Here is a 13,737-nt window from a genome sequence, read left to right on the forward strand (position 1 = left end):
TTTGTCCTCATGAGGGATTCTTGAACCGCTCTTTGTCTGACCCATCACCTAGAGCCTGTTTGCCATGGGAGACCCTACCAGGGGCATTTAGGCCCCAGACAACATAGCCTCTAGGATCATTTGAGCACTCAAACCCCTCCACCACATTAAGGTGGCAGTTCAAGGAGGAGCTGCTGTAGTCGCTGTTCCTATTCTAAATGAATGTCCTGAAAAGTGACTGGGGGGCAGATTGCCTTCGACTAGAGGAACCAAGAGGTGGTCATGAGGGCCCCTTCTGGACTGAGAAAGAGGGGCATGTTAGGGCTGAATTTGTGACGTTTGAGTGCGAATTTGAACATGGATTGGAAAGGGCAGAACGGGCCATCCAGACGACCGATGGACATGAAACAGGGGCCTTTCCCTTTAGTATGTTTGAGGAAACGTTTGAAGTGGTCGGGATAAAACTAAGTTTAAGGCTAAGTCTCTGGATGGATCGAATGAATTGTTAGGGGAAGTAAATTCACTTAACCCGAGGAAGCCATAGAAGGCAGAAAGAAAGCACTGGATAGGAGTGATTTTAGATAAGCGGAAAGAGGGCTGGACAGAACGGCTGTAAAGAGATTCTTGAGGATAGGGAGTGTAACAGGTTTTCGGGAATCAGGCTGAGGGATGGAATGCTTAGAGATACCTTTAAGGCGAAGTTTAATTGTGCGATTTGAAAAAAGGTTTGGAGCGGGTTCAGATAGGTGTTGTTTTGCGAAGAAATTGATGTCTGCTAGCAAGCTCTGGATATATGGGAGTTTAAAACAGTGGCATTCAAAACAAAAGGTTATGAAGACCAGGACTGTTTGAATTTGGACTGGATACAGAGGGGTATGATGGGCGAGACAGAATTTAGAGAATGTTTGCCAGGTGAAAGAGTATGATCTGAATATGGAGGGAGCTAGACCTGAATTACAATAATATTTTGCTGATTAGAGCAGAGAATTGAAAGTAGGGAGACATCCAGCTTCAGGTCTTCGAGGGTGGAATAGAAATGGGTTGAACATTGGCAGTTGGACAGAGACTGCGAAAGACCTGTAATTTGGAGCGAGAGAGAGCATCAGAGTTAGAATAACCTGGAACGTGACGAAAGGAAATTATAAAGTTATAAGTGACAGCTTGCCAAATTATGCATCAGAGGTAGGGCATGATAGACTTTAAGGAGGAACAGTCTTTATATATTGCTTCCACCATGGCTTAGTTGTCGCATAAAGCAAGGATGTGTTTTCTCTTCCAATAGAGGCCCCAAACACAAAGGCGTGGGAATAATTTCATAGAATGCTGAAGATTCAGACTGAGGAAAAGAGGTGGGGCACACACGGGCGAACCATTTGCTCTGAAAAAAAAAACCAAAAGCCACGGACGGGACTGTGTCCATGAAGAATTCAAGTGAGTCGGCTAAATGAACAATGTCATCATAAAAAAAGAGATTCTGTTCTAATCCTTAAGAAGACTGGACCAGAAAGCTAAGTCAGAACAAGAGCCGTTGTCCAAAAAAACAATATCAAGCAAAGAAGGGATGGAGTTAGCGAGGTCTAGGTCAAATGGGAGAAAAATGAGCGGCCTTGAGGGATGATATGCATTGCGAAGTTGAGATGGCCCAGGAGAGAAAACAGTTGGCGTTTTGAGATGACTGAGGAAAAGACAAAGGACTGCGAAACTTCACGAATATGTGATATTTATCCTCGGGCAGAGAAACCACCATGGCTTCTGAGTTGAGAGAAAGGCAGAGGAACTCAAGTTTACTGGCCAGGCCTAATGTTTTCTCCGAGGACGGGGGAATGCTGACTTGTTGGAACAGCTGAATATGCTTTAGGAGGGAGGGGGGAGGGGGAAGGGGGGTCATCGAGGAGAAAGTCATCGAGGAGGTGGTGGAGAGAGGGAAGCTTAAGAAGAAAGCAAAGAGCTTCAGATAGCTTGTTAAAAAGGCAGGGGCTTTTTCTGCAGCCAAATATGAGCCTAACTGCGAAGTAAAAACAGCGGTCCCATTTGACACCTAGGAGGTGCCACTGAGAAGGGTGGACTGGCATGACCTTAAAGGCTTCGGTGATATCTGCCTTGGGGAACCAAGCGCCACGCCCTGCATGAGTTTGATGGCGTGATCTACTGTAGCACAACACAGTGAAAAGGGGGGTTTGGGAATAATGGAACTGATGCTGGGGTGGGAACCTGAGTGAGGAGCAGAGAGATCAATAATGAGGCGTTTTTGCCTGAATATTTCCTAGTGGCTATTCCCAGGGGGCTAACTCGGAAAGAAGGGAAGGTGGGAGCTTCAAATGGTCCTGCCATGTAGCCCTTTGAAACTTCTTTAAGAAGAACTTGGGCCAAATTCTCAGGTTTGTTAAGCGTAGATTGGAGGTTAGCGAAAACAAGATTGTGGGTAGGTTAAGGAAGCACCCCAAGAATAACCCTTTGGAAAGGCCACTAATGAGAAAATCTGTGAATGATCGGTCTTCTGGGTGAAATTGAAGGAGGAGTGCCAGTTCTGGGATGTTGATAGGGGTTGCAAGAAAACGGAAAATTTATTTTTGGAACTGTGAGGGGGATTGAAGAGGGTAAAATCTTCTGAAGAAGCCACACTGTAATCGACTTCTGGAGATGGAAGAATAAGTGAGACAAAGTTGACGAGCTGACGCTGGAGAATCTTGGTGCAGATTCTGGGTGGAATTTTAGCATGCATGGGTGTGTATGCTCTGCCTAGAGACAAGCCTGGTAGGGCGTTAGCGAGAGTGAATGCAGGTTGGAGGGGCCAGGGAGCGGCCTGAGCATCTGGTAGAGCAGAGGGAGATGGAACAGCTGATGTGGCAGAGTTGGCAGCAAAATCCTGGAGATGATGGGTAAGTGAATTTATAGAATGTTGAAGAGAGTCCATGGATGCGAGGAACGATGCTGGAATGACTGGGTTCGACAAAGACAAAGAAACCTGGGCTGTCGAAGGATCTATGGGAGGAGAGACAGGAGCAGAAGATGGGCCGGGTGGAACAGGGGCAGAAACTGGTATTGAAGCAGGGCGATCTCGACGGCATTTGGCTGGAGGATTAGCTGATTTCTTGAGGAGGTGGAGGGTGGGAAGATCTGTGGTGAGGCAGTAGCTCGGCCAGTTGAGCTAGGTGAGAAGTTTCCAGGTCTGAACCCGGAGATATGCCACTTGACCTGAGTTGAGAAGGGTTGCTACGGCATGAGGCTAGGCAACCACTCCTGCAGATAGCAGAAGAAGAAGGAGGACGAGGATCCACAACGAAGTATGGCGTGAAGCAGATCAAGTTGTCAGACTCGTAGTCAGACATGTTCGTCAGATCGCAGCTCAGCTCGAAGAGCGAGGAAGTTCGTGAATGAAGATCTTTAAAGCGGAGCCTTGGACGGTGATTGGCTGAAGAGCAAATGCGGACTCAATGCTGATTGGCTGGAGCGGGGACGCACAAAGGAGGGGATGGGTCTTCCAAGTTCAATTTTCGTCAAAGGTCCATTACTCCCCAGCTGTTTCAAAGACAAGCAGTTGCGCACTGCCTCTTGTAAAAAAAAAATTGACTGTTCAGTAAGAGAAAATTTACAACATAAGAAAAAATACTCTACAGTTATTAAAAATTGCATACTTGAATTCAATTAAATGTGCATCTTCATAGTTCTTTTGAAAATGCATAAAATGTGCATGCATAATTGTGCATAAAACCAAAGAGACTAATTACAAAACATGGAAAATCTGTGCAAACAGTATGAATGTGAATACTTATTTAGCTTGTTGGGAGCAGTGATGGTTATAAAGGTTACCAAATGCTGGGAACAAGGACCTGTGAAAACCTCCTTTTTGCACCTAGGATGCAGTAGTCCGTCACTGAAGGAGCTCTCCAATCTCCAAAACCGTCATGTCCATCATCATTCTGTCTCCCACTACCTGTACTGGGTCAAGGGGTCATTCTAGGATAGGGCTGGCTTTCCTGATAAGCTTATCTAACCAATTCTTCTCAGCTGTATGAAGCTGCTCCTCCAACATGCTAAACTATAGAAAATATGGCTAATGCCACCACAGAGTCAAACAGTCAAGCAGACATTAACAGTTTTATTTCCCCAAAGCAGAGAAACAAGTCTGAGACAAGTGCTTAAAAATGAGCAAAGCAGGCAAGTGAAAGGTGGTCATTATTATTTATGTCTTCCATGTGTGTCCTACATACATGCTCTCCAGCAGCCTAAGCCTATAGCAACATAATTACAGAGATAGCTCAGGATAACCTAAGCCACTTATAAGCTTGATCAAAAAGTAGACAGGGTGTCTGCCTCACGGATTAAAGCTGGGAGCTGGTTCCACAGGAGAGGAGCCTGATAACTAAAACATCTGCCTCCCATTCTACAACAACCACCAGTAAACTTGCAGTCTGACAGCGAAGTGCTCTGTTGTGAATGTTTGGACTGGAAATTAGGTACTTCTGTCTAGTCTGAATTTAAAAGCAGAAAATGTAAAGTTATCCAGGTTTTTGTGCCTTAAAAACATAGATGTAGTCTACTTCACTGATTGGATTAATCAGGTTTTATAAATAAATATTGCTGAGCATTATCAGCATAATAGTGGAAATTATATATATATATATATATATATATATATATATATATATATATATATATATAAACCGGATGGAATAGCATGCCGCTGCAAGATGCTGTGGGCTGTGGTAGCCATGCTGGTTCAGTATGCCTTCAATTTTGAATAAATCCCCAACAGTGTCACCAGCAAAGCACCCCCACACCATCACACCTCCTCCTCCATGCTTCACGGTGGGAACCAGGCATGTAGAGTCCATCCGTTGACCTCTTCTGCGCCACACAAAGACACAGTGGTTGGAACCAAAGATCTCAAACTTGGACTCCTAGGACCAATGCATAGATTTCCACTGGTCTAATGTCCATTCCTTGTGTTCTTTAGCCCAAACAAGTCTCTTCTGCTTGTTGCCTGTCCTCAGCAGTGGTTTCCTAGCAGCTATTTTACCATGAAGGCCTGATTCACACAGTCTCCTCTTAACAGTTGTTCTAGAGATGTGTCTGCTGCTAGAACTCTGTGTGGCATTGACCTGTTCTCTAATCTGAGCTGCTGTTAACCTGCGATTTCTGAGGCTGGTGACTCGGATGAACTTATCGTCCGCAGCAGAGGTGACTCTTGGTCTTCCTTTCCTGGGGCGGTCCTCATGTGAGCCAGTTTCTTTGTAGCGCTTGATGGTTTTTGTGTCTGCACTTGGGGACACTTTCAAAGTTTTCCCAATTGTTCGGACTGACTGACCTTCATTTCTTAAAGTAATGATGGCCACTCGTTTTTCTTTACTTAGCTGCCTTTTTCTTGCCATAATACAAATTCTAACAGTCTATTCCGTAGGACTATCAGCTGTGTACTGTATCCACCTCTTGCACAACACAACTGATGATCCCAACCCCATTTTTAAGGCTTGAAATTCCACTTATTAAACCTGACAGGGAACACCTGTGAAGTGAAAACCATTTCAGGTGACTACCTCTTGAAGCTCATCAACAGAATGCCAAGAGTGTGTGGAGCAGTAATCAAAGTAAAAGGTGGCTACTTTGAAGAACCTAGAATATAAGACATATTTTCAGTTGTTTCACACTTTTTTGTTCAGTATATAATTCCACATGTTAATTCATAGTTTTGATGCCTTCAGTGTGAAGCTACAATATTCATAGTCATGAAAATAAAGAAAACTCTTTGAATGAAAAGGTGTGTCCAAACTTTTGGTCTGTACTGTATATATCGATATATAGATCTATCTATCTATCTATCTATCTATCTATCTATCTATCTATCTATCTATCTATCTATCTATCTATCTATCTATCTATCTATCTATCTATCTATCTATCTATCTATCTATCTATCTATCTATCTATCTATCTATCTATCTATCTATCTATCTATCTATCTATCTATCTATCTATCTATCTATCTATATATAGAGAGAGAGATAGATATAGATATATAGATATATATCTGCAGTGACTTGTAAAAGTATTCATACCTCTTGAACTTTACAACCATAAACATTTTATTGGAATTTTATGTGAAAGACAAACACAAAGTAGTATACAATTGTGAAGTGGAACGGAAAATATACATGATTTTAAATTCAGTGTCTCATCAAATTAGAATATTACATAATATAAGATAGTAGGGTATGTCCTCAGGATGGGAAACACTGACACTCAAGTAGGAACCATGTGTTCCTTCCATCTGTTTGTCAATTAAATAATATTTACAATACTTAAAATCAGTCCTGTCTTTTCTTTTTCTTATTTTTTCTTTAACGCCTCTCACTGAGGTCACAAATCTGTTTATCATTTCTTATTCTCTCACTGTTGTTTCCACAGCTCAGAAATGGTCCAGATTATTCATCTCCTCTTCTAAGAGAACGTATCTGTGGTTCCAGTCTTCCATCTCTGCTCCAAACGACAGACAACCACCTCTATATTAATTTTGTATCTGATGCAAGTAATGAGGCCAGTGGCTTTATGTTGACTTTTGAAGCCCATAGTCAAGGTACAGATCTTTTTTCAATAACTAACAATGAGAATAACTGAATGTGGTGTTCTGATCAAATATGTACTATGAAGAAATGTTTCTGTTAGAAGTGAATTCAGTCATTAAGACAAAGGGGCTAGTTTTTAATTCTGTAAATTACCAGTTTACATACATACATAGTTCAGCATGTTGAGCCTTTGACACAGACTATTTATTTTTATCCACCACTGCTTAATCACTTGTATTTGATATAGTAAAGGTCAGTCACAGTAGTGATTGTAAATGTTAACCAAGTAAGATAGATACCAAAAGGAGTTCATGGAAAACTTGTCACATTTTAGACCTACTGTTAAAACCTCCTGCTGTTCCAAATAAAAGTAGCATCATTAAGCACAATGATTGACACGTGGGATCAGTTCCCACTTACCCACACCTAGCAATGTCAGAAAGCTGTTAGCTGAGCAATAAAACAGACATCCAAAGGTCAACTGATGACACTAATAGCGCAGATACAATTACTTGAATTATTCACAAATTGACCACAGCTAAACTTCATCTGCATCACATTTTTAAGTTATCTGCTATGAAATCCTTTGTGTTCAAATAGGTAGCTTAAAAGATACAACATAGGAAAAGTAAAGAAGAATATGTTTGAGTTGACAGAGTTCAGTGTCAGCGCACAGACACTAACAATTTTAGCCAACAGTAAAAGCAGTTAACTGCAGCTGTCAGCTGCTTGCACATTTATGTTGCTCATTACAGTGTTTTTAGAGTTAAAATAAATATTTTTTAACTGGCTTTCATCTTTGTTTAATAAATAATTTTATAGTGGAATCTGTGGAATATTGTTTTCTAAACTTTTGGTCAGATTTTAATAAATTCTGAAATTGATGTTTACTGTCAGGTATTTTATACACACAGACAAGACCCTATAGCTGACAGTGTGTACGTAACTGTATATCCCCAGATACATGCTCACATTTGTTTTTCTTTTGACAAATACAAATAAACATATAAAGGTAAAAGTTGAATTTTATTTTTTATCGCAATCATCATTTTACGTCTTGATTTTGTTAGGTATTTGAAATGCGACACCTTGTTATGACATGGGGTAGTCATTATTGCCTGGATGTACTTTGGTTAAAAAACTGGTGTCTCATGGCTCTGCAGTTTAACCTGGTTGTTTCAGATGATATGTATTATTTTGTAATAACATTACTATTTTCTCACAGCATGCGGTGGCTTCATAATACTGACTGATGATGACCCTCCCAGCTACATCAGCTCACCAAACTATCCACAGAACTATCCCCAGAACATTGACTGTATCTGGGTGATAACTGTGCCCAATGGAGAAGCTGTCCAAATTGACTTTGAGGAAGAGTTCTACATTGAACCCACAGCCAGGTATACTTGCTATTTTCTTTTCAGTGTTTTAAATACTGATGTAAAAAAGACATTTGCATTTTATAAGTAACCTCATCACATTTTTCTTAAAATACATGTGATTATTTTACTGTTATTATTGGAGTAGGTCAACCAAATTGATGAGGTTTATGATTCAGATACAAATATGAATACTTTTGTCTTTCGTCAGAAAATTTGAATGTTGTGAAATACTTAAATAGTGCTAACTCATTGTGTCACACTCTAATCAGTTAATTAACTCAAAACCCCTGCAAAGGTTTCCTGAGCCTCTAAATGGTCTCTCAGTCTGAATCAGTAGGCTAGACAATCATGGGGAAGACTGCTTACTGGACAGATGTCCAGAAGACAGTCACTGACACCCTCCACAAGGAGGGTAAGCCAAAGAAGGTCATTGCTAAAGAAGCTGGTTTTTCAGAGTGCTGTATCCAAGCATATTAATAGAAAGTTGAGTGGAGGAAAAGATTTTGTGTGTGTGAGTGTGTGAATATATATATATACATATATATATATATATATATGTGTGTGTATGTGTGTGTGTATATATATATATATATATTTTTTTTTGTCTTCTACAGCTGTAGCTTTGATTTTCTCGAGCTTCGAGATGGCTCATCACTAAATTCAGACCTCATTTCCCGGCTGTGTGGAAGCACTAGACCATCTACCCAGCATTCAAAAGGTTCTTCCATGCTGCTCAGGTTTCGTACTGACAGCAGTGTAACACATAGAGGATTCAAGGCAACGTACTCCATAGGTGAGACATTAAGTCATCAAAAAAAGTAACCATAATTGCTGCATTTCCCAATTTTGAAATAAACTTAGCTGGTCATTTTTTTCAAGTTGATTCAGTGAGAAAGAAAAATTGTATGTTATCTTTGATTTTGCATTATGTCCTGTGGCTTTTTTATTGTGGTATTGTACATTTATTTAGATAATAATAAAAATACAGTACAAGAATATTGACAATAGGAAAGATGGTGTGTCTTCGGGCAGAAAAGCATATTCAAAATACTCTAAAACACGTTTCCATAGATTGTATACCAACTACACATACTTTAACAGTGTTTTTCAAAACCCCCAATGTAAAAAAAGATTAAAAGCTTCAAAGGCACCTAAGCAAAGCAGTTTTACAAAGTCTGCAAGATTCATGCCTAGGATAGAGTAGATTACTTTTATTTGACAGGGTGCTTTCATTCTAATGTCTGTCTTTGCATCAATTCTCCATTTTTGCTCATGGCTCCATAGCATTTACAAATATTGCACATGCTTTGACTTATTTTGTTTTTAGTATTTCTTCTTATGTTTTTCAGCTTATTTCAATGTCCTGGAATCCTTGCAAATGAAAATTGATTATGAACACCTACATGCGATTTCATATTGACTCTTGGAGCAGAAAAATTTAAAGTCTTAAACTTTTTTATTAAAGAATGAACCAGATTTTCTGAGTAACAGAGATGCATTCAGATTTTGCAGGTTATGCAGTAGATATGTTGATTTTTTAAGGAAAATTTAGCAAAGCTTTGGAGCCCACTATCATTTTGTATCTCTTGTTTCCCTTCTCAAAATCCACACAGCATCTTGTGGAGGAACCTACGTCGGTCAGTCAGGTGAAGTCCAAAGTCCAGGCTTCCCTGGATCTAACTATCCTGAAAACTCTAACTGTGAATGGTACCTTAAGGGGCCCACTGGACATTACCTTACCCTGAGCTATAGGAACTTCAGCCTGCAGAACAGTCAAGGATGTGCTGCTGACTATGTGGAGATCAGAGAGTACAATGCTTCAGGTGAGAGAAAAAGGAACCCTTTATTTGGAACCCTTGTAACCAAATCCTTGGTTTTTGTAGAGACAATATGCTTATGGTTCAACTTTTTTTTGTTTGCACTACCTGCAAAGGACGTCTACTGGGACGACATTGTGGAAACAACATTCCAGCTTCAGTTGATACATCAGACAGTTTTGCTTATGTCAGATTTGTGAGTGACACCAGTGGAAATGCAGCTGGTTTCAGTCTGTATTTTGAAGCCAGTGTTGAAGGTAGGAGCATTTAATATGAATACTCGAAATAACAGCTTGTTGCATGATCACACATATTTCCCATTGAATATACTGTCATGATTTTTCCATCATATATGTAAGGGTTCCTTCAATAAGATGAATTGGCATATTTCTAATAAAGGCAATAAATAGCAGTAACAGCTCTTAATATTCAGACTGTTTTTCTTATATGTAGAAGAACTGCTCATACCTGAGCAACATTAAAGTAGACTTGTTATTAAACATAGTTTTGAACACATTAAAATCAAGATTGTTCAATAACCCTCGCCAGCAGCTCGCGGGATGGGGAGGGTCGGGTATTTTCTGATTGAATAGACCTTCTCCTTTCATACAAATGTCCGTAGTTAATCCTTCTGTTAACTTAATTTTAAGTTGGATATACAATAGACATTTCCTCTCCATGGTTCACTGCAGGCAGTGATGACTTTTCATGCCATGTGCTCTCACAGATAGAGTGGATAGTGAGACTTAATGTTGTCCCTGCTTACTGCTCAGGGACCATGAACAAAATACAGTCGATCGAAACACTTGAACAAAAAGCCCCCCAAAAACATCAATAGCTTCCAGGTGACCCAAACACTCAGAATCAATGTTGAATTATGTGACAACAGACTAATGAGACGTACTGAATTAGTGAGATTTTCATTGATCTCATATACTGTATAAAATATTTATGGAAAATTATGGGTTTTTGTTTAAGTTTCCAGGTCATGTGACCAAAAGACTTCAAATCAATGCTGAATTGTGTTACTGAACTAGACTAATTAGACACACCAATTTCTATCTATTTCTTTATTTTTATGTCTTAAAAATTCATTCTAATGCTTTTACTATGATTTACTTAACTTTTCTGTCTTCTTGTATATACTCTGCAGTTGTTCTGTTCCATATCAGTTCAACAATTAATAAAATACTTTTTCTTTTTTTTACTTTTTTTTTTCTATCACAGAACTAAATATTTAACATTTTTAGAGCACCTTCATTTTCATGATTGCTGCATCGCAGTGTTTCGGGGCTCTGGAATGGATTAATTGTATTTCAGTTCATTTCAATGAGGAAAATGGATTCCCCATATGAATAATTCCAGTTAAGAGCTCCATCGTGGAACAAATTAACTATAAAGTAGAGGCACCAACAGGGGCGTTTTTAGGGTCTGAACTATTGGGATCTTTAGCCCAGAATCAGAATCAGAATCAGAATCAGAATCAGAATCAGAATCAGAAAAGCTTTATTGCCAAGTACGTTTTTGGACATACAAGGAATTTGTTTTGGCGTAGTCGGTGCAATACAGTACAAATTAAACAGTACAAACATATCTACAATATAATATAAATATAAGTGCACAGTTTTAAGTGAGTGAGAGTAAATATAGAGCAGTATAAGATGCAAGAGCAATACAACAGTGCAGGTGATCATTGTGCAAGTAAAGCAGTGCAAGTAAGCAGGAGTCCAAGCTGAGCGTTAATGTAACGCATAGAGTTACAGGTTACAGGTGTCCTGTCAGCAAAAAAAGGGGGGGTGTGGGGGAAAGGGAGAGTGTCAAGGTGGTTTCCGGGCTTTGTTAACCAGGCTGGTGGCAGATGGGAAAAAACTGTTCTTGTGGCGTGAGGTTTTGGTCCGGATGGACCGCAGCCTCCTGCCAGAGGGGAGAGTCTCAAAGAGTCTGTGACCGGGGTGGGAGGGATCAGCCAGAATCCTCCCTGCCCGCTTCAGGGTCCTGGAGGTGTACAGTTCCTGGAGCGACAGTAGACTGCAGCCAATCACCTTCTCAGCAGACCGAATGACACGCTGCAGCCTGCCCTTATCCTTGGCTGTAGCAGCGGCGTACCAGATGGTGATGGAGGAGGTGAGGATGGACTCAATGATGGCTGTGTAGAAGTGCACCATCATAGTCTTTGGCAGGTTGAATTTCTTCAGCTGCCGCAGGAAGAACATCCTCTGCTGGGCTTTCTTGATGAGGGAGCTGATGTTTGGCTCCCACTTGAGATCCTGGGAGATGATGGTTCCCAGGAAGCGGAAAGATTCCACAGTGTCAATTGAGGAGTCACAGAGGGTGATGGGGGCAGGTGGGGCTGGGTTCTGCCTGAAGTTCACAACCATCTCCACTGTCTTTAGAGCGTTGAGCTCAAGGTTGTTCTGGCTGCACCAGTCCAACAGATGGTCCACCTCCCATCTGTACGCAGACTCGTCACCATCAGAGATGAGTCCGATCAGGGTGGTGTCGTCCGCAAACTTCAGAAGCTTGACAGACTGGTGACTGGAGGTGCAGCTGTTGGTGTACAGGGAGAAGAGCAGAGGAGAGAGAACACAGCCTTGGGGGGAACCGGTGCTGATGGTCAGGGAGTCAGAGACGTGCTTCCCCAGCCTCACGCGCTGCTTCCTGTCAGACAGGAAGTCAGTGATCCACCTGCAGGTGGAGTCGGGCACACTCAGCTGGGAGAGCTTCTCCTGTAGCAGAACTGGGACGATGGTGTTGAAGGCAGAGCTGAAATCCACAAACAGCATCCTGGCATAGGTTCCTGTGGAGTCCAGGTGCCGGAGGATGAAGTGAAGGGCTAGGTTGACTGCATCATCTACAGACCTGTTGGCTCTGTAGGCAAACTGCAGGGGGTCAAGGAGGGGGTCGGTGATGTCTTTTAGGTGTGAGAGCACAAGGCGCTCAAAGGACTTCATCACCACAGAGGTCAGGGCGACGGGTCTGAAGTCATTAAGCCCTGTGGTCCTTGGCTTCTTGGGAACAGGGACGATGGTGGAGGACTTGAAGCAGGCTGGCACATGACATGTCTCCAGTGAGGTGTTAAAAATGTCTGTGAAGACTGGAGACAGCTGATCAGCGCAGTGCTTCAGGCTGGCTGGTGAGACAGAATCCGGACCAGCAGCTTTCCGGGGGTTCTGTCTCCTGAAGAGTTTGTTGACGTCCCTCTCCTGGATGGAAAGAGCCGTCCTCGGCGTGGGTAGGGGGCTGGTGGGGGGGAACTTCAGGGTGGGGGTTGGAGGTGCCAAGGCCCCTCTTGAGGTTGGGGAGGTGGGGGTGGTGGATTGTGGCTGCAGCTGTTGGGGGGCGTCGTGGAAGATGGTTGCAGGACTGTCCCTTTGTCTTTCAAAGCGGCAGTAGAACTCGTTCAAGTCGTTGGCGAGGCGTCGGTCGTTGATGGAGTGGGGGGCTTTCGGCTTGTAGTTGGTGATTTGCTTGAGCCCTTTCCAGACAGACGCAGAGTCGTTGGCTGAGAACTGGTTTTGGAGCTTCTCAGAGTACAGTCGTTTGGCCTCTTTCACTGCCTTGCCAAACTTGTACTTAGCCTCTCTGTATATGTCTTTGTCCCCACTCCTGAAGGCCTTTTCCTTATCCAGTCTTAACCTTCTGAGTTTGGCTGTGAACCAGGGTTTGTCGTTGTTGTAACTCACCCTGGTGCATGATGGTACACAGCTGTCCTCACAGAAGCTGATGTAGGAAGTCACAGCCTCTGTGTACTCGTCCAGACTGTTGGTAGTAGTCCTGAACACATCCCAGTCTGTACAGCCTAAACACGCCTGGAGATTCTCCACAGCCTCACTGCTCCACTTCCTTGTCGTCCTCACAACAGGTTTGCAGAGCTTAAGTTTCTGCCTGTATGCAGGAATCAGGTGGACCATGATGTGGTCGGATTGGCCCAGTGCAGCACGTGGGACGGCGTGATAAGCGTCTCTGATGGTGGTGTAACAGTGATCCAGAATGTTG

The 13,737-nt window shown here is 42.1% G+C and overlaps 1 protein-coding gene across 1 annotated transcript in view; it reads left to right on the plus strand.

The window, feature by feature from the left end:
- The window catches only part of cubn (cubilin (intrinsic factor-cobalamin receptor)), a 214,064-nt gene that overhangs the window by 150,368 nt on the left and 49,959 nt on the right, over positions 1–13,737 (plus strand). Inside the window, exons 43-47 of the mRNA XM_047349911.1 lie at positions 6,385–6,553; positions 7,768–7,942; positions 8,539–8,717; positions 9,538–9,747; positions 9,858–9,998. Coding sequence (XP_047205867.1) covers positions 6,385–6,553; positions 7,768–7,942; positions 8,539–8,717; positions 9,538–9,747; positions 9,858–9,998 — 874 coding nt within the window. The remainder of the gene's footprint in view (positions 1–6,384; positions 6,554–7,767; positions 7,943–8,538; positions 8,718–9,537; positions 9,748–9,857; positions 9,999–13,737) is intronic.

The sequence above is a fragment of the Girardinichthys multiradiatus genome, chromosome 21, assembly GCF_021462225.1.
Source record: "Girardinichthys multiradiatus isolate DD_20200921_A chromosome 21, DD_fGirMul_XY1, whole genome shotgun sequence".
Taxonomy (NCBI): Eukaryota; Metazoa; Chordata; class Actinopteri; order Cyprinodontiformes; family Goodeidae; genus Girardinichthys; species Girardinichthys multiradiatus.